Source organism: Cryptococcus neoformans (genome assembly GCF_000091045.1).
Source record: "Cryptococcus neoformans var. neoformans JEC21 chromosome 12 sequence".
Taxonomy (NCBI): Eukaryota; Fungi; Basidiomycota; class Tremellomycetes; order Tremellales; family Cryptococcaceae; genus Cryptococcus; species Cryptococcus deneoformans.
Window position 1 is genome coordinate 691,447 of NC_006681.1, and position 17,302 is coordinate 708,748.

A 17,302-nucleotide genomic window follows, 5' to 3' on the forward strand; every position below is an offset into this window, starting at 1 on the left:
GGGGGGGGGGGAGCGTCAGCCAACGAGATCACAATATACGTCAGAATTGACACCTACACGCTCGATAGACTCTTCAAGTTTAGGGAAGTCGGCGCTATCCATGGGGAAGACACCGGCATAAACCTTTAACATGTTCATCAGCAGGGTCATTTCGGATACAACTAGTAGGCTTACCATCGCTTTCATGGGCTTGAACCCTGGCAAGGGTTCGACGGGCTTATCAGCCCAACAGATGGTATCGCCGATGAAAGCTATAAAACATGGATCAACTCTAGAGCTGGAGGACGAGATATATGTATTGAAAAGCGCACCTTCTTCAGAGTTTTTCATATTACAAACGATATACCTTCATATCATCATGAGCATCATTTTTTCCCGGCAGGAAAGTCAAGTTTGCGTGACTTGTAACTTACCCAACCTGACCGTCCTTGAGCTCGACTACAGGCACTTCGTCTGGGTTGTTGATACCAACTTCCAAGATTTCGTATTTCCTTTCAGCTTGCAGGAATCGGACTTTATCGCCTTTTTTGAGGGATCCAGAGAAAATGCGGACAAGCGAGACGACTCCTCGGAATTGGTCATAGCTGATGAATTACACTATCAGCCCTTCCCCCTTTGATCAACGCCAGAGAATTACGGTGGCGTTTCGACATACAAAGTGTCAAAGATCAAGCCCCTGAGCTTTCCATCCTCCCCGCCGACCCACGTTCCCGGGGCTGGCAATCCCTCAATGATACTATCCAAGACCCCTTCAACGCCCAGCCCACTCTTTGCGCTGATTCGCATATGCTTGCTTTTTTCTAATCCGAGAGAGCTTTCGATCTCTTCAGACGTTTCTTCGGGGTAAGCGTGTGGAAGATCGACCTTGTTGATTACGGCGAGCATCTCGAGATCAGCTTCGAGGGCATGGTGAAATACAGAGAGTGTTTGAGCCTGGATACCCTCTAATTAACGAGGTTGTAAGTGATCCTCCCAACATTAAAGTAAGAAGTATTTGACCTACGAGAGCAATCGACTAGCAGTAAAGCGCCCTCACAAGCTCCCAAACTTCTAGACACCTCATAACTAAAGTCGACATGCCCGGGTGTATCAATTAGGTTGATCAAGTACTTGTGCCCGTCTTTATGCTGGTGTATTAACGATACTGTCTGGGCTTTGACTGTGATGCCTCGTTCTCTCTCAACTTTGAGCTTGTCCAGGAACTGCGGCGAGGAGGATGCTGGGACAGTGCCTGTCATCTACATAGATTATCAGCTTCCGGAATGTCCAACCTCGAAAATGGTTTATTATGCACCTGAAGTAGACGGTCTGCAAGAGTTGATTTCCCATGATCAATATGCGCAATAATGGAGAGATTCCTTGAGCCACATCAGTATAATAACTGTTAAAGAGCAATGAGAGATTTAAGACTTACCGTATTCTCTCCGGTGGAAATTGACTCATATCCACCGTACGCTTGTCCACTAAAGATGCGGAAGGTTTGGCCAGCCTTGCAACACTTGTTGATAATAACCTTACGCCTCGTATGGTATTTTGGACTCGAGGCAATAAGCTTCGCGTTTCGAGACTGTGTTTATATCCCGATGGACCGACTAATGGACTTGCCAGGGTTGTTTTTACAGGTCGGAAAACGCGATTTTTCGAGAGGCATTGCGGACATAGCCTCGAAATTCGGAATAATGAGCTCATCTGAGTCGGACCCTCCTGGCTTCGAAGTCTCTTTGTGTTTGTTTTTATCAGTCGAAGCCAGCTCTATCGATGCCGACGAATCTCGAATGCATGGCTTTGAAAGTTAAGGACCAGGATTCATCACGTGACCTTTAGGTGGCCTTCATGACGGCGATATCCGCCTGGTCACTGACATGATGAGCTGGAAGTATTGTGGAGGTGTGACAACACTTCAAATTAGTCACCCTGATGCTTGCTGAACTTTCTTCAACTTTGATATCCCGTTTGAGCCTTCTCGTTCAATTGAGTACTTAAGTGAGAGACAAGAAGTGAAAAAGGATATTCAATCTCCGCAATCTCCTCCATCCCTGCGTCATCATTTATTTCTCATCCCAGCCTGATTCCGCGTCCGTCGCCGACGAGCGGCCATGGCCGGTTTGACGACTCTCGGACGCTTCGGCCGCCACGCAAGGTCGATAAGCTGCGTGGGAAAAGATTGACGACTGCACGAAAGTGGAGATGAATTGGCCAAGGCTGCTCCTTCTTTGATGTTCTTCTGCGCTCCAACAAGGCTGCAGGGAAGAATGGACGAGAGAAGGGACCAGGGTATGGGAGATGCCGGGTGATGAAGCATGAGCGTTGCTGGCTTGGTTGTGCATCAATATGTACGGTGGCGATGGGCGATGGGTGGAGATTATTTTTTATCCTCAGGCACAAGGCTGGACCTGATCAACGTGATTATATCTCACGTCGTACAATTATATCCGCCGCCCTGCCCGGCATCAATGTCCCCCGCCTGGCCAAGCCTGACATACGGATCCCGGCCGCCATATAAACACCATGACAAACTTTTACACTCGCAATGATGCATGCCCAGGATACTTGTCTATTAATTCGCTCCTTATAAATCAAGACACCACCACTCTTTGTGCCAGCCACATTTTCATGTTTACCCTTAACAACGCCAGCCGCAACCAAACATCAATCCATGCCAGAATCTAGACAAGTCATAGCACCTTCACCTCTCTTCATTCTCCCCTCCTACTCTTCTATGGGCAGCCCTTCAAAATGTCTGCTCCAGCCGCCTATAACACCAATCCCTGTCCTACCTCAAACGCAAACCGACCCCGCTGTGCCTTTCCGTTCAAGTGTCGACCGACTGAATTCGGCCACACCATTATTACCAAAAAAAGAGGGATCATTTTTTCACGACCTCCGGAGAGGACATTGGCATTTCCCCTGGCGGCGCCATCGATCGGTCAAGTGTTCAACCCATTATAATGGACATGCGAGATTACAGGGCTGTGTCTGGTTACTGTGGAAACTTATGTTGGCGGTGCTGATAGGGATCTTTCTGTATTGGTGGGGTTGGCAAGATGCGAGAGATCAGAGATTAACTCTGGTGAGTAACATGTTTTTTATTTTAGCTCAGATACATGACATCTAAACTTTTGTTGGATTTAGTTTAATCAATTAGAACAACTGCCGATCTCAATAAGTGAGTCGCACGTTTTGTGAGGTGTGGCCATACACGTGCTGACCTCAAGATTAGATACTACCATTTCAACAAAAGGCGTGACAAAGATATGGGCGAATAGCCATAATGATGAAATGCAAGGGAAAGGCGCTTTGGTAAATCTTCGTCCACCATTCGTTCCGCATAAACACATAAGCTGATAAAACGACATAGACCCTCGCTCTCAAACAAGGTTTTGGATATATCGAAATCGACACCCATCTTGATGCAAGTTCATTGAGGAACTCATCTCTGACACTTCTTACTGGCCATGACATTTCGGATCTCAATTCTAATCGCACAGTCAAAGATCTTTATCTTGACCCATTGTTGGCCATTCTGGACGCGCATAACCAAGGTTGGACACCTGGAGGCGAGAAAAATTGGACGGGTGTATACGAAGATGATCCTCGGGAAGAAGTAACCTTGTTCTTCGATATAGTGAGTGGCCTGCTTCTATATCTTTGATTGCCGCTGACGGAATGCGCTTTCCCTGTGCATTAAGAAATCGGACGGGGACGCAACATGGCCGTACCTCGAAGCCGCTCTCGAACCATTCCTCTCCAAAGGCTACCTCACCACCTACAACACGACCTCCAACACTCTTACTCCTGGGCCACTGACCGTCGTTGGCACGGGTAACACTCCTTTACATCGAGTCTACTATTCCTCCTTGCGCTACATCTTTTACGATGCTCCCCTGTTAGAGCTGTACCAGCCGTACACCTTGCCTGCAAGCCAATACGGACCTGAAACGACGATCTACTGGCACCCAACCATCTCGCCTATCGCTTCCGCCAAATTCCCACTTCAGTCCTACCTCGCCCTCGGTCCAGGATCGAGGGGAGGGGGTATCAACCCGTTTAGCTGTAATTTGAAACTGACATCGGCGATCGCAAAGCAGATGGGGATCCAGTCAAGATGGTGGGGGGTACTGCATAAGCCGGGATGGGCAAGGAGGATATTATGGGAGATGGTATGGGAGAGTGGGGCAGGGGTTATGAATGCCGATGAATTGGAGGATATGGGGAATTGGTTGAGGGCACATGAGGGGAAGGAGAGGAGTTTGAAGTGTTGAAATTGCTTCAGCTTCATAGAAGCTATCTACTGTTTCCATAGTACTTATTAGAGATTATAATTGATTACTAAACGAGATACATAGATGTGTAACCTAATAGTATACACAGTGTACAGTATACAATAATGCATGTTGTTAGATCCGGATGCACGGGCCTTCCCATACAAGGATCAAAAATAAACAACAAAGCACCCTTCAGCGACGATTCATTAACCAATTCCAACTTCGACTTCAACTTCGATTTTCATTCAAATTACCCCGAGATAAAACACTTCAGGGGAAAATACAGACATATCATGAGCAAGACGCAAGAGTCAGCACAAATGGCGAATCCGTCAGATATGACGAGTCCGAAGGCTCAAATCCCAGCGGGCAATAGGGAACCGACTTCAGAGGCTGGTTGTACTCCAAACAACCATGTTGTTGAGCAAGGGATGAATGAGGTGCATACGATGGATGATCTGGGTGACGCGCAAGGGACAACTATGGCATGCAAAAACGAGGATGGTGATGAGGAAGAAGAGGCCGATGTGGAGGGTATACTTTCCCCGGCTATGGATACGAGCACCCTTCTCTCACCAGATGAAGAAGTGGGAGATACTCCACGGGATCTCAGTCTTGGAGCCAGTGTTGGCCTTGGTCTTAAAGGTGTTACGATGAATTCGAGTACCGTCATCTCGTCGGGGCACGAAAACCAACGTGAAGAGCACGTACGCGAATCAGAGCTGACTTTGAACGATCGGGGCGATTTTTCTTTCCCTCCTATTCGGAGTAGACAGATCAGGATCACTCCCATTGCAGCCCCTACTCCCAGCGATACCAGTCACACCAGCCAGGGGAGCAACTCCACGGACCCCACAACTCCATCGTCTATATCCCTGCTGCAACCTTCCACCCCATCCACGCCGATCTCTTCGCAAGCCCAAGCACCACGCTCATCCACTCCCAACTCGAACACGGGCATGAACACATGCACAGACATGCACGACGTGACGACACCAAGGTATACCTTACCGAATCGTCGTCCGACTGGGTGGATCTCTTCCTTTGGTCAAACGGGCATCGGCATCGGCACGGTCACAGGTGGGAGGGTATTGTCGGACAACCCAGTCCCGCTCTCTGTTTCATCTTTAGTTGAGAATCAACACCAGTTTCCTCTCCGCCCAAGGGCTGTAAGTACTGCCCATCATCACCCGGCCGGCCAGAGTCCGAGGGTCACGTCCGTATATGCTCAACAGCCTGAGAGAAAGGTGAGCGGTACGATGCAGTATGCTATTGCGCCCCCTGATCAGGTTCGGGAGAATGGGGAAAGAATCATAGAAAGGGGGAGGGTGACGTCAGGATACTCGGAAGTTGGTGTAGATACGGGTGTTGAGTTTGATTTGATCCATGCAGGTGCTGATACAGCTGCCCTCAATGGCGAGCATCACGAAGGCGAACACCAGATAATGAGGGGAGGGGAAGAGACGGTAGAACAAGAGGAATATCGACTGAGATTTCAAGTATCGACAGCACAGGACGAAGATGAAATATGGATGGCTTATGTGAGACAGCAGTTGGGAGTGTTGTTTCCTGATTTCTTTCCGACTGATCCGGATCAGCTTGCTCGGTCGGCCGAGTCGGCGGGGTTGGAGGGCGTTAGCACTCAACCTCAAGATGACGATGAGGAGGACGAAGGGAATACGAGTGCAAGAAGTTCGTCTAGTGTCCAAGAGGCGGGAAATGATATATTCTCACCCTCTGCAGGCGATACGAGCTTTACGACAGCTACGTCGAGCACTGAAGATTCGTCCCTTTCCCTCGCTACGCCTCCATCCACCAGCCGGCCTGGCCATGGTCATAGTCTCGGAAGGATGATGGGTGGAATGGGAGAGATTGGGGTACCGAATGTGAGGGAGGAGATTAGTGGGTTAAGAGACGAGATTATGAGGTTGAGGAGCGTGGTTGGTGGGTTGGCCGAAGGGTTAAGAGGGGAGGTGGCAGAGATGACAGAGATGGGGGAAGATGACCAGGATCAGCAAGATGCCTACATCCGTGGACCAGAGGGCGGTACGGAGGATAGTGCTGGAAACTTAATTGAAGAAGACATCCACGCTGAAGGGACCAGAGATGATCAGCCGCCCAGAGCCTTTTTGAAAGTAAGCTTGTCAGTCCTTATACCCCCCCTGCAAAAGATCGTCCCCCAAAATCCCCGAGGGAAGTACTGATAGATTAATCATAGACCGCACGTATTTCGATCTCAATCCTCCGCCTTCTTGACAACTTGGTTCACCCATCAGAAGGATCAGCTAGCCGAAGGAGTCACGAACAAGTCTTTGGGGAGGAAAATCTTGGAGGCATTTTGCAATATGTGTCGGCGTTGGCGAAGTCGGATTGATGTGTAGGGCCCGAGGAGCGATTGTAGATGGGGGTTAAATATCTTGCTTCAATTAAGGACAGAATAAAATGATTTTTTGATTGACAGGGAGTCCCTTAACTGGGATCTGGAATTTAAGGCTGGGTGGTGGTCTTGCGGCAACTTCAAAATCTTACCCTTCCAATTTTAATTTTTCGTCCTAAGTTTAAGGTAGGGGTCTGACCCCCGACTTAAAGGTTAAGAAGCTCTTAAACACGAAGCAGATCCTTTCTCCAACGACGAAGGAAAAAACGCGCCCACAAGTCTGTATGTGTGATGTGAAGATCTATCCTCTATCTTCCACTTTTTTTTTAGCTCCGACACATCATTCCACATATATGATGCCCAAAGGAAAACAACTCGCAGCAGAACAAAAACAGGACAGCGGTCAGGCCGACACTGCTACTACCAAAAGAAAAAGACATCGAACAGTAAACTGGGAGAATGACCTTGGCAGTGACCAGCGTAATGCCAATGACCATTTGATCGACTGGCTGGGTATGCCCGACTCAGACGGGACTTTGATGTTCTATAGGTGGAAATCAGACAATGTGACGGGAAAAACCAGAGAGCATTGGAGTAAAGTGGCTTTGGAGTATCTCGTCCAGAAGGGGTGCGCCTCTAATCGCGACGTGCAGTCTGTTTTGAGGCAGGTGGGTACAGACGGTGTTGTCTTTAGTCTTTTCTGCTTTCAACTGGCAAAATGTATATAGATTAAGAAAATGTGGGGCACGTTCAAGAATACGAGTGATGAGATCAACAAGACAGATTCGGAGGGGCCTAATGGTAGTGAGTCTCATGTCTTGCGCCTTTCCCATCATTTGTCATGTTCACTTATTTGCACCCAGATTATGCCATCCGCATTTGCCCTTGGTACAGTGAGCTCATGCCAATCATGTCACACTCGGCCGCTGCCATGGTTGGACCTGGGCGTTCGACTTTGGATGAAGGTGAGGACAAAGATCGTGAGAGGCTGAGGAAAAGGATCAGGCATGCGAAGGAAGAGGAGCGCGAGGACGATGATAATGGCCAGTGCGATACTGGCCTGGAACAATTTGGGCTTGATGAGAGTGAGTCGGTTTCCAATCTATTTCTACGCTTTGTTTGTACTACCGACTTGCTATTCAGCCGCAGATACCGCAGATGCAACGCCCTCACGCCCTTCTTCATCGGTATGCACCCAGGCCCTTGTCCCTATCCCATTTTCCACCCGTCCCGATCACTCTAAGGTTATCGCGGACACGGCATCTGCTTCAAGTTCTGTCGCTCCTTCTCTTCCCACTCCTCGGACTGTCTTTGAATCTCGTGGATCTCCTTACGACGCTCCTTCTGGCCTTCTCACTCCAGACAGTCAAGGAACTGCAGAGCGCAATTCTCATCCTCGCGCTACGCAACGAATGCTCTCTGTAAATGAGAAAGCCGAGGCATGCAGCGCCGAGGACCAGCTCCAACGGCTCGTTGAGGCAAGCGAGGTGAACTGGGAGAGGAGGCACAGGGATATGCTTCTCTTACAAGAAGAGGAGAATGCGATCCTCAAGGACATTATTGCTGCTGAGGAAAAGAAAGCTGCCACGGCGGTTAAAAGGCTCGATTTCGAGATGTGGAAGGAGTTTTTGGCGCTCCACAGAGCGGAGGGAGCCTCGTACGAGAAGGCCAAAAAGAGGGCAATGGACGATGTCAAAGAATGGAATGATAAACATGGGCGAATGTAAAGGTTGGCGCGGTTGTTATCAAGGAAATAAAATATGCATCAGTTCATGACTCATCGGTTTTGGTCTGGTTCGATCAGCCGACTGTAGGCTCTAAACCCATCAAGTTCATAACTTGATGGCGTCGATGAGGACCATTACCTTGCAGTAATATGCGCTCATCTTTGTGTCCTGCACATGCCTCCGGTTTTCGGCATCCTCTCGATCCATGTCGTCTCCTTCGCCGCTTCTGTACCACTCGCCTGTGGCAATTAGGAGATTGTGAAGAATTCCGCAAGAACGAATCTAGCATGATGCAATTCCCTCATCGAATCGATCTCGAATCAGTAGTCGCAAGCCTACGGAGCGGCTCTTGAGGATACCAAAAGCATGCTCAATTGAGACTCGAACACCAGCTGCCCTCTGATTGAAGATTCTCTGTTCGAAGCAGATGTCAGTTCACCCCCAATGTCGGCAGGGATCAAGTAACTCACTTCTGATTCGCTTAAACGAGCTGCATTACGGGGCGTTTTGAATAGAGGTATACAGTGAACAATGATCTCCAACTGGGAATGCTGAATCCGCTACCACATATTGTCCTCCTGGAGCAAAGAATCGCTCGGTGAGATTGGTTTGAGAGGATAGAGCCATTGTAGATGCGAGCATCATGGCAAGAAGCCGGGCGGGAACCCGTACTGAGCAAACGTGAAGCGTATTCCGTCTGTGATCACAAACGGCAAGGGTTGAAAATCCATATCTAGATTTATATGAGAAGAAGACAAAGAATAGCTCCCTCGGGGAGATTGGCTCGAGAGGATAGAGCCATTGTAGATGCGAGCATCATGGCAAAAAGCCGGGCGGCGGGAACCCGTACTGAGCAAACGTGAATCGCCTTCCGTCTGCGATCACAAACGGTAAGGATTGAAAATCCACATCTAGATTTATATGAGAAGAAGTCCTCCGAAGCATAGGATCTTGGAGATCTGATCGCAAAAAAGGGAATTAGTAGACAGTCATCCATAGTCTCCACCACACAATCGCCAGGCAACCCTTCTTCTACAAAGCTAACAACTATAATAGCCACTTAAATTTAGGTACAATAGCCATTTCTGACGGAGTGCTAAACTACAGTAGGTAGTAGTAGCAAGTTGACGATACAAAGATGCATCAAATCGTCCAGATTACTTGGGCAGTTTCTAATCAATCATACGAATTTCGCTTTACTTGGCTCAATTTTGACTGCTTGATGAGTCAAAGATGGGCTGTTAAATACAGGACCATCGATTTCATGCACCAAACAAGCAACTGTTTGGGTCAAAAACCCTAGTTCTCACATTCCTTTATTGCATTGCATTTCTCCCATCCAAGATTTCGCGGAAATCGTCCACGACTACTACATATGTATTCTTCTTGCTGCATAAAGATAACCATCGCACTGCTTTCTTTGACCGTCGGCAGCAGCAGATACAGATGCGCTACTTAACCTAAATTTACTTGAGGAAAGCTTGAAGACGGGCTTTGTCGAGGATTTCATCTTCTACCAAACGACCGGTTTCTTTGCCCTAGCAACAAGAGACGGGAATCATCATCAGCGACGTCCTTATTCACTATTCCCCAATCATCAGGAGGAGAATGGCAGGGGAGAGGATAAACAGAAGGGAGAAGGCCAAAGGGGAGAGAACGAGAGACGGCAGGTAAAGGATGAATTGATGGACTCACGTTTTCAAGGCGTAAAATCGTAGGAATGCTGTTTACATTCCATTCCGTCCTAGCTTGGTTGTTTGGGGTTCGCCACCTGTTTAGGCCATGGGAATGAGATTGCAAGGGAAGGAGGGGAAAAGGGAAGGGCAAGAGAAGTCAAGGCAAAGCGAGTTAGAAGAGCGAAAGATTTGAGTCAGTTTTCCATTCTCCACACATAACCCTTTCAACCGATGTATGATGACTTGGAACTTGGACTTGAACATGGACTCGTGCTTACTCTTGTCTGTTTCCAACCCAGAAGATGGCAGCATCTGCAACATCCTCATCAGCACTCTTTTTTTTTTCCTTCCCCTCTTTACCTCTTTACCCTATTGACGAAATTATGTAGGGTGTGAAGGTAAAGGAATATAGGTACAACTTACTAGGTTTGTCGGGAGCGTCAAAGGTTTCTTTCACGACATTCTCTACTGCTCTACAGTCCTGTATGCGTCGATGATATGCCCAAAGAAACATTGAAATAAATCAGCTCAGCATCTCCAAATAAGAAAGTATCGACCGATCCCTGGTCCAGGTGGGACTCCGGCTGCGTGGGGATACAAAGTAAATAGACTGACAGGGCACCACATCTGACCGTCGACGATGTTCGAGTAAAAGACAATATATGATACGGCCGGAGCGGTCGGCCCGTTGAGGGCATTGAATACGTGAGGATAGCTATTTACGTGGGTTAGCAGTGGGTGCGGTAGGGACGGATATGTTTTTGGGTTTGGTTGGGTCATCGTCATCAGCACGTAGCAAGAAGCAGCCAATGCGAATGCCAAAGGCAAATGCGCATGTGGAGAGCAGTAGCAAGGCGAGAAGTGCGGGAGATTAGTAGAGCCCGCTGGTTAGAGATGCATGGGCTTACGGAGCTGTCTGGAGAGGCATATTGTGCAGCAATGATGCAATCTGTGGATATGTATTTGGAGATGAACAAAGTAGAGATGAACAAGGGTAAATTATTATTGTCGATGCAAGACGCGAGACTGGAAAGTCTGAAAACATCACGCCATATCGCCTCAAACTCCACCTCCTTTCTCCGCTCTCCCCCTCCGTCATGTCCCCCCGACCGACACGCAAGACCCCACGCCCCGTCGCCCCCCTCCCCGCCACTGCGAACACGGTGAACGCGTCGAGCCAACTTGACATCCAGCTCGGCACTGGCATCGCGCGGCACCACAATGGAGACGAAGATGACGATGCGGACCGGGACAGAGGATACGGCGGGCAATATAGAGGATCCGGTCTGGTTCCGGGCTCGCTGGCGGCTCAGGACGCGGATGGAGGGGCCAGTGGGAATTCGCCCAAGAGCCCGAGTGGGAGTGCAAGTCGGAGTGGGATCGTGGTGAAGAGACAAGTCACGGTAGAGGTCCAGCCTCTGTCCACGAGTACCAGTCGACCAGGGGAGAGGAGGAGCGCGAGGGTGAGGGGGAAAGAAAGGGGAAGGGATAAAAGGCCAGATGGTGGACAGCCGGAACGACTGGAACGGCCAGTGGAACTAGCCAGTGTGGATGGGCAGCAAGCAGCAGGACAAGGATCAGATGGTACGGTAGAGCACGAAGTTGAAAAGCTCGTGGGTCTCCCGTCGAGTGCGACGGAGGTTACAGGTATCGGCCAAAAGCCGGCATCGACAGATGGACAGCCAAGTGCAGCCGTATCACAACCAACAGAGTCTGGCATTTCCGAGAACAAACCACGAGCAAAAGTATCTAGTTCAATAACAACAACAGTCGTAAAACCTGCCCCACCCAGGAAATCCACGCCCAGAACCAAACCTCCAATGCGTTCCAAGGGCACATCCTCAACCCCCAGTGCTAACCCAGCACCTGCACTTGCACCCGCATCAGCATCTACGCCCGCATCCACAGATCCGAAATACAAAGGCAAACCCATCGAGCGGCGTGTTCTCCCTGCCCGAATCCGTCGCGCAGCAGGGGGAGGTCTGGAAGGCATGAGGGACGTGGAAGAGATGGTTGTCGATTGGTTACAACGCTGGGGTGAGCCCGTCACGACCCCTCCGGATGGCTTACCCATCCTCCTTACTACTTTACCACTCGAGATGCTTAACCCGCCACCTGTATTCACATCAACCGCCTCCTCGTCCGGGCAGGAACAATCGAGTAGACCGCCGATAACGTTGACTCCGTCGCGTAAGATTGATCCTGCATCAATAGAGATGGTCAGAGTCAAGATGGAAGGCACGGATGCGCTCGTGGATGTGAAAGGAGAAAATACGTTGGGGCAGGAAGAGATGATTGAGACGCCCGGGTGGGTGATGGTCAAGCCTGGGGAGGATGACGAACAGGAAGCTAGAGAAGAGCTGAAAAATGGCCCATTGATTGGGACTGGGACTGGGGGTGTTGGGAAAGGTAAGGGAGTTGTCAGTCCCGTCAAGAGGTTACGGAGGATGCACGACGAGGTATGTTTTCCTTTTTTCCGTCATTCTTAGAGATGATTATCGGGAAGAGCTGATATACTCGGTCAGCCTGAAGAAGATACATCCGACGCACACTACATTCAGTTGCATCGCAGACACGAAGCTTTTGAACGCCGCCAACGTCTGCGCGAAAAAGAAAAACTCCAATTCGAGCGGTACAAACTGCGTAGCCGAATCGACCTCTTGCGCAACTTGTCAAAACCCGCTTGGGCATCGATCGTAGCGACCGTCTTGGCTAGGGATGAAGATGGTTGGAAGAGTGGGAGAGTGAAAGTGGAAAAGGAAGGAGAGGAATGGTTGAGGGAGAGGTTGTTGAAGGAAGGTGAAGAGGTAATGAAACGATATGAAGAGCTTTTACCCCCTGAAAACCGGAAACACAAAGCCGGTGCCGGTATCAACGCCCAGCATCATCACCATCACCTCCCAACAGACGCAACTCCCAACTCTACTCGTTTCTCATCCCCATCCGGATCAACATGCGCATCCAGGATTCAATCCCTTACGCCGGAACCTACCGTCCTCCCTGCGCGAGTCGCTGCTCTTCGAGACCCTGTGGTGGCTTCGACGGGTAAGCGCAAACGCTCTAGTATGGGTGCGGGTACAAGTATGGGTACGAGCAAAGGTCGGCACTCGTCGGCGCTGGGTGATCGCAACAGGGACAGGAATGAGAATGAAAACGGGAAGCCGGATGGGGTTGGAGAGGAGGAAGGCGACTCATCAGGTTGGAAGAAAGTGGCCAAGGCGTGTACTAGGAAAAAGCAGAGTGTTCAAAGTGCACGACGACTGGATGTAGATGTAAATGAGGGTGAAGCTCAAGTGGTGGGTGATGGGGACGGCGATGGCGACGACGATGGAAATGGAGAGCGTGCAGAGCAATTATGGAAAAATCAAAATTCCCTGCCAGACCCTATGGTATCCTCCCTCCCCCCACCCCAAATCTCTCAACCCCAAGTCCCCGCCCCTCCGCCCCTACCACCACCATTCTTCCCACCCTTCACTGCCTCCGGCCTACCATGCCTGATCGAAGCCGCCTCCCGCCGCGAATCCGCCCTTCAAGAAGCCGAAGCAAGTAAAGCCAGAGCTGCCGAACCTAGAAAAGGGAGATTGATAAGTCGGGAGAAGACGCGGATGAGTACAAGGTTGGGTGTGGTTAGTCCTTTTGGTTTACCGATACCTGGCGTGGTGGAATATAAATACGAGGTGAGTAAAGGTTTCTCGTCATAAGAATTCTGCGAGAATTGCAGGAAAAGAAGAAAAAAAAAAGAAGAAGAATTTCGAGGCTGATGAGAGTTGTTGATGATCATCTAGTTTACACTCACGGAGGAAGAAGATTTCTGGCCGATCATAGCCGAACGTGAGGCGGCTGCGAATAGGCATCGAAGAGAGAGTCTGTTGGGTCAGAATGGGTTGAGCGGGTTAGGGAATATGGGTACGAGTTCCAATGGGAGCGTGCATAACGAGGGGTCTACCCGACAGGTGGAGCAGGCTGCAGTGTCGGGAGCAGAAAAGATGGAAAATATTGTTGTATTATAGAGAGGTTCAGCTCTCTTCTCCCTATTTGTATAATGATATAGCAATCAAGCATAATATGGCATACCGATACACTAATTCCAAAAAGAAAGTCTACCTGTTCACTCTTCTTTAACCCTTCCCCGTTCCGTTCGTCCTCTGTCTTCTGCTTGTGCCCAGTTGCCAGCGCATTCTAAACCTCTTATCACATACGGTACACCCATACCTGCCGCTGCCGCACACAAGATGATCAATCCCACAGCGGGTAGGGCGGTATTCGGTAGAAAACCAAAGAGGAGCGGTTCAAGCGTAAGATGTAACGGGGTGTGGAATTGGTCGTCTGAAAGCTTTGGTTTCGGCGGTGGGGTGGTAAGAAGGGAGGAGATGAATGATGTGAGGTGGTTCATGTATGGAATATAAGTGAGGAAGGGTGGGTGGTGAGGAAATCGGGGAGAGAGGGGAGCAGCATGGAGAGTAAAGTACCCTGGTGAGAGAGGAGGGCTAAGGACGATTTTGGTGGGGGACTAAAGTATCATCGTCATTCTATTGTTTTTGCCTTGCAACGAAGTAATAATGACTTACTGATCCAGGCCACGAAGCTCTCAGAGTCCAGCTTTTATATGACCCCTTCCCATTCCCCATATCCAATGCAAACCATCGTTCAGGCGAACTGTCTGTCAGATTGAGAGTCAACGTCTCGTAAGGCGATATCCTGAATTTTAATATCAGTCTCGAAAGCGGCAGTAACTGTATACAATGAGTTTGCATGCGGCTACTGACGTACGTGTATATCAAAGAGTTTGGTGTGGGGTATATGGTCGTGTGAGGCGGTAAGGGTAGACGAAAGTTGATAATTTCGGTGTCCGCGCGTACACACAAAGCTATGAATGAGAAGACGAAGCAGCAGTAGGCTATTGATGTCCTCATGGTGAGTTATGAGGTCCTTGATGGAAGCGGAGCAATGTCCCGAGGACAGACTGGCGCTCGTTCTCCAAGTTTTCTGTAGAAGGGAAAGAGTAGTTGTTTTCGTGGAGTCCGCTTCTCGGCTCTTTCATCTGCTTTGTTGTTGCATCTATCAACTGCTTCTCTTGACATCATCATTTGGTTCCTCCCACTTATTAGGTAGAAAAACGGGATCAAATGGGGGGGGGGGGGTACATTCTTTTCCGTAGGTACCAGTACTTTGATCAAGTGTCCCGATCTGTGTTCGTTCCGATCTTTAATTATTAGTAGCTCACTTGACAAATGACCACAACCACTGCAGTTCCGTCAAAATTGACTTTAGTCAATTGTAATGAGTTTCGAAAGGGAAACTATCTCGCTTCTCTGGGCAAATACTCTGAGCAATGGAACTCTTACCTGCCATATCACGTTGATGCATTTCCCAAGGATCATCCATTACGACCTAAGTTTGGAGAGGCGTAAGTTAGAGCTGCTTTATCTCGTTCTTTTGATTGGATAGCTAAGTTGTATCATCAGCGAGGCTTGTTTATTCAACAGCATGTCGGCCTGTTTGACGAAGCTGGGCAACCGATCACTTAAACGTGGCAAGATACAGCAAGGCTCGCTGATTATCGAACAGGCGTTTAGGTGTATCTGGGTTGCAATGGACCTTCGAGAATTTGCGACGGTGCGGTCAATATATAGCTCTTGCAAGTTTTATGAATAAACATGGTCATTTCTGTCACTAATTGATATGAATGTAGGCCGCCGAGCTTGTGACTTGATCGATCAACTTTATCTCGGTAAATCTTTGATGAAACATTGCAGTCCAAAACTATACAAGCACCTGGTGTCAGCAGGCTTAAGAAGAGGGCGAAGATCCTGAATCAATTCTTCAAAATCGAGGCCGACTCTATACAAGATGTGGACAAGGACAAGCTCTTTAAGGACGTCTCCTCAGATCTGAAAGTCAGTCAACCAACCCATAAGATAACTTCGGATTTTGGCCCTTCTGGATGGGCTACTACATATCTAGGACCTGGACCTAAAGGTAAGCGACATCCAGGTTGGTAGGTCATCGGTTCATTATACCAAATCAGATCAATTCAATCCCGAAAAGTCAAATGTCACATATGAACAACGGCATCCACGAGAACTTGATGCGCCTGAGCTGTGGCTTGCATGGGACTGGCCAGATTGACGAATATCAGACGCGGATATGGAGTGCGTAGGCCTGATTGCCATTGTCTATTTGTCTTAAACATTGTTAACCATCGTTGACAGGTACCTCAGAAGACCTGCTATCTACAGTGACAAACGCTGCGTCTACGAACTCTTACCTTCCGGTGTTGTCATTCACTGAGGCAGCACTGTTGGTCAAAATTAGCCTTATACGAGATTGTCTTCCGACAACATAACAAGGATTACGATGGAGAACTGTCCTTTGAGATGGATCATGGGCGAGTCCAGGCATCTGTCAAGTCACTCCCCCTTAACGATCGTATTGATTGGGCGCGGTGAAAGAGAAGGATGCGGCGAACAAGTGAGTAAACATGTCCCTATCGATAGATTACGCCGGCTACTAACCAACATTTTTCAGGAAGTATAAATCTGGTAATTTTCAAGGAGCACTTATTCAATACTTTGATGCGTGGATCAAGGTACTGCCATATCATATACATGCTCTCGTGCCTTCAGATCCTTTGAGAACAAAGCTCGGTCTTCTGTAAGTCGAGATGATAGAAACTAGGTGACATATGTTATGGACATTTTGCTGATATCCCCTTATAATAGCGAGACAGCTATCTGGTCGAACATTTCTGCCGCCTTTCTGGCTCTGGCGAGGCTGGATGGAGGTGTTGTGCACTTGGGGCGTTTAGGGTTCATTACGCGCATGGCTGGCTTTTGTAGATAAAGAGTATGCCACCGTTGGCGTCGTCAAGAATGCTTGTACGTCCAAGTCATATCATCTGTATGAAGTCCGATTCCTTATTATTCACGCAATTAGGTAAACGAGCATTGGCTTCTATTCCTCCATGGGACCCCATACGGCAAGATGAAGATGCCATTGAGAGCATGAAGATGATCTGGCAAACTCATATGGCAATTTTATCTGTCCAAAGTAACGACAAGCGAATGTTCAGGGAGATTAGCCGGGGCTTGAGGGGGATGGATACGCCTCAGCTGTTTATTGAGGAAATAGGTCCACCAGCGTGGTATGAAGAACACGAAGCGATGAAGCGAGAACAAAGGGGCTGGTTTAGATAGTAGAATTCCGGGTTCATGAATCGACAAAATCTATTCATACGGTGTGATACCATCTTAATTG

General features: G+C 48.8%; 7 protein-coding genes and 1 pseudogene across 7 annotated transcripts in view; 5 read left to right on the forward strand and 3 right to left on the reverse strand.

Moving 5' to 3' along the window:
• CNL06110 (GTP-Binding protein lepA, putative) overlaps window positions 1-1,726 on the reverse strand; it is a 3,264-nt gene extending 1,538 nt beyond the window's left edge. The window contains exons 1-8 of the mRNA XM_568140.1: window positions 1,415-1,726; window positions 1,295-1,358; window positions 1,004-1,238; window positions 656-944; window positions 414-584; window positions 312-346; window positions 175-251; window positions 58-123 (exon numbers count right to left, since the gene is read on the reverse strand). Coding sequence (XP_568140.1) covers window positions 58-123; window positions 175-251; window positions 312-346; window positions 414-584; window positions 656-944; window positions 1,004-1,238; window positions 1,295-1,358; window positions 1,415-1,689 — 1,212 coding nt within the window. The 5' untranslated portion in view covers window positions 1,690-1,726. The remainder of the gene's footprint in view (window positions 1-57; window positions 124-174; window positions 252-311; window positions 347-413; window positions 585-655; window positions 945-1,003; window positions 1,239-1,294; window positions 1,359-1,414) is intronic.
• Window positions 1,727-2,541: 815 nt separating this feature from the next.
• Window positions 2,542-4,407, forward strand: CNL06120 (expressed protein). Its single transcript, XM_568141.2, has 5 exons — window positions 2,542-3,070; window positions 3,133-3,166; window positions 3,221-3,300; window positions 3,359-3,625; window positions 3,690-4,407. The coding sequence occupies exons 1-5, from the start codon at window positions 2,657-2,659 to the stop codon at window positions 4,260-4,262; spliced, it is 1,368 nt and encodes a 455-aa protein (XP_568141.1). The 5' UTR covers window positions 2,542-2,656; the 3' UTR covers window positions 4,263-4,407.
• A 79-nt stretch (window positions 4,408-4,486) lies between these two features.
• On the forward strand, window positions 4,487-6,697 carry CNL06125 (hypothetical protein). Its single transcript, XM_024658845.1, has 2 exons — window positions 4,487-6,400; window positions 6,484-6,697. Exons 1-2 carry the CDS (start codon window positions 4,559-4,561, stop codon window positions 6,637-6,639), a joined length of 1,998 nt encoding a protein of 665 aa, XP_024514675.1. The 5' UTR covers window positions 4,487-4,558; the 3' UTR covers window positions 6,640-6,697.
• Window positions 6,698-6,780: 83 nt separating this feature from the next.
• Window positions 6,781-8,416, forward strand: CNL06130 (expressed protein). The gene is made up of 4 exons (XM_568142.2): window positions 6,781-7,310; window positions 7,371-7,446; window positions 7,506-7,727; window positions 7,786-8,416. Exons 1-4 carry the CDS (start codon window positions 6,927-6,929, stop codon window positions 8,367-8,369), a joined length of 1,266 nt encoding a protein of 421 aa, XP_568142.1. The 5' UTR covers window positions 6,781-6,926; the 3' UTR covers window positions 8,370-8,416.
• A 1,094-nt stretch (window positions 8,417-9,510) lies between these two features.
• Window positions 9,511-11,015, reverse strand: CNL06140 (expressed protein). Its single transcript, XM_568237.2, has 6 exons — window positions 10,954-11,015; window positions 10,661-10,760; window positions 10,469-10,526; window positions 10,324-10,357; window positions 10,065-10,140; window positions 9,511-9,907 (listed from the first exon to the last, which is right to left on the reverse strand). The coding sequence occupies exons 1-6, from the start codon at window positions 10,971-10,973 to the stop codon at window positions 9,836-9,838; spliced, it is 360 nt and encodes a 119-aa protein (XP_568237.1). The 5' UTR covers window positions 10,974-11,015; the 3' UTR covers window positions 9,511-9,835.
• Window positions 11,016-11,072: 57 nt separating this feature from the next.
• Window positions 11,073-14,122, forward strand: CNL06150 (hypothetical protein). The gene is made up of 3 exons (XM_568143.2): window positions 11,073-12,504; window positions 12,571-13,722; window positions 13,831-14,122. The coding sequence occupies exons 1-3, from the start codon at window positions 11,143-11,145 to the stop codon at window positions 14,053-14,055; spliced, it is 2,739 nt and encodes a 912-aa protein (XP_568143.1). The 5' UTR covers window positions 11,073-11,142; the 3' UTR covers window positions 14,056-14,122.
• CNL06155 (hypothetical protein) lies at window positions 13,952-15,048 on the reverse strand. The gene is made up of 3 exons (XM_024658846.1): window positions 14,816-15,048; window positions 14,614-14,743; window positions 13,952-14,555 (listed from the first exon to the last, which is right to left on the reverse strand). The coding sequence occupies exons 1-3, from the start codon at window positions 14,956-14,958 to the stop codon at window positions 14,154-14,156; spliced, it is 675 nt and encodes a 224-aa protein (XP_024514676.1). The 5' UTR covers window positions 14,959-15,048; the 3' UTR covers window positions 13,952-14,153.
• Window positions 15,049-15,266: 218 nt separating this feature from the next.
• CNL06160 lies at window positions 15,267-17,274 on the forward strand (annotated as a pseudogene).
• The last annotated feature ends 28 nt before the right edge of the window (window positions 17,275-17,302 follow it).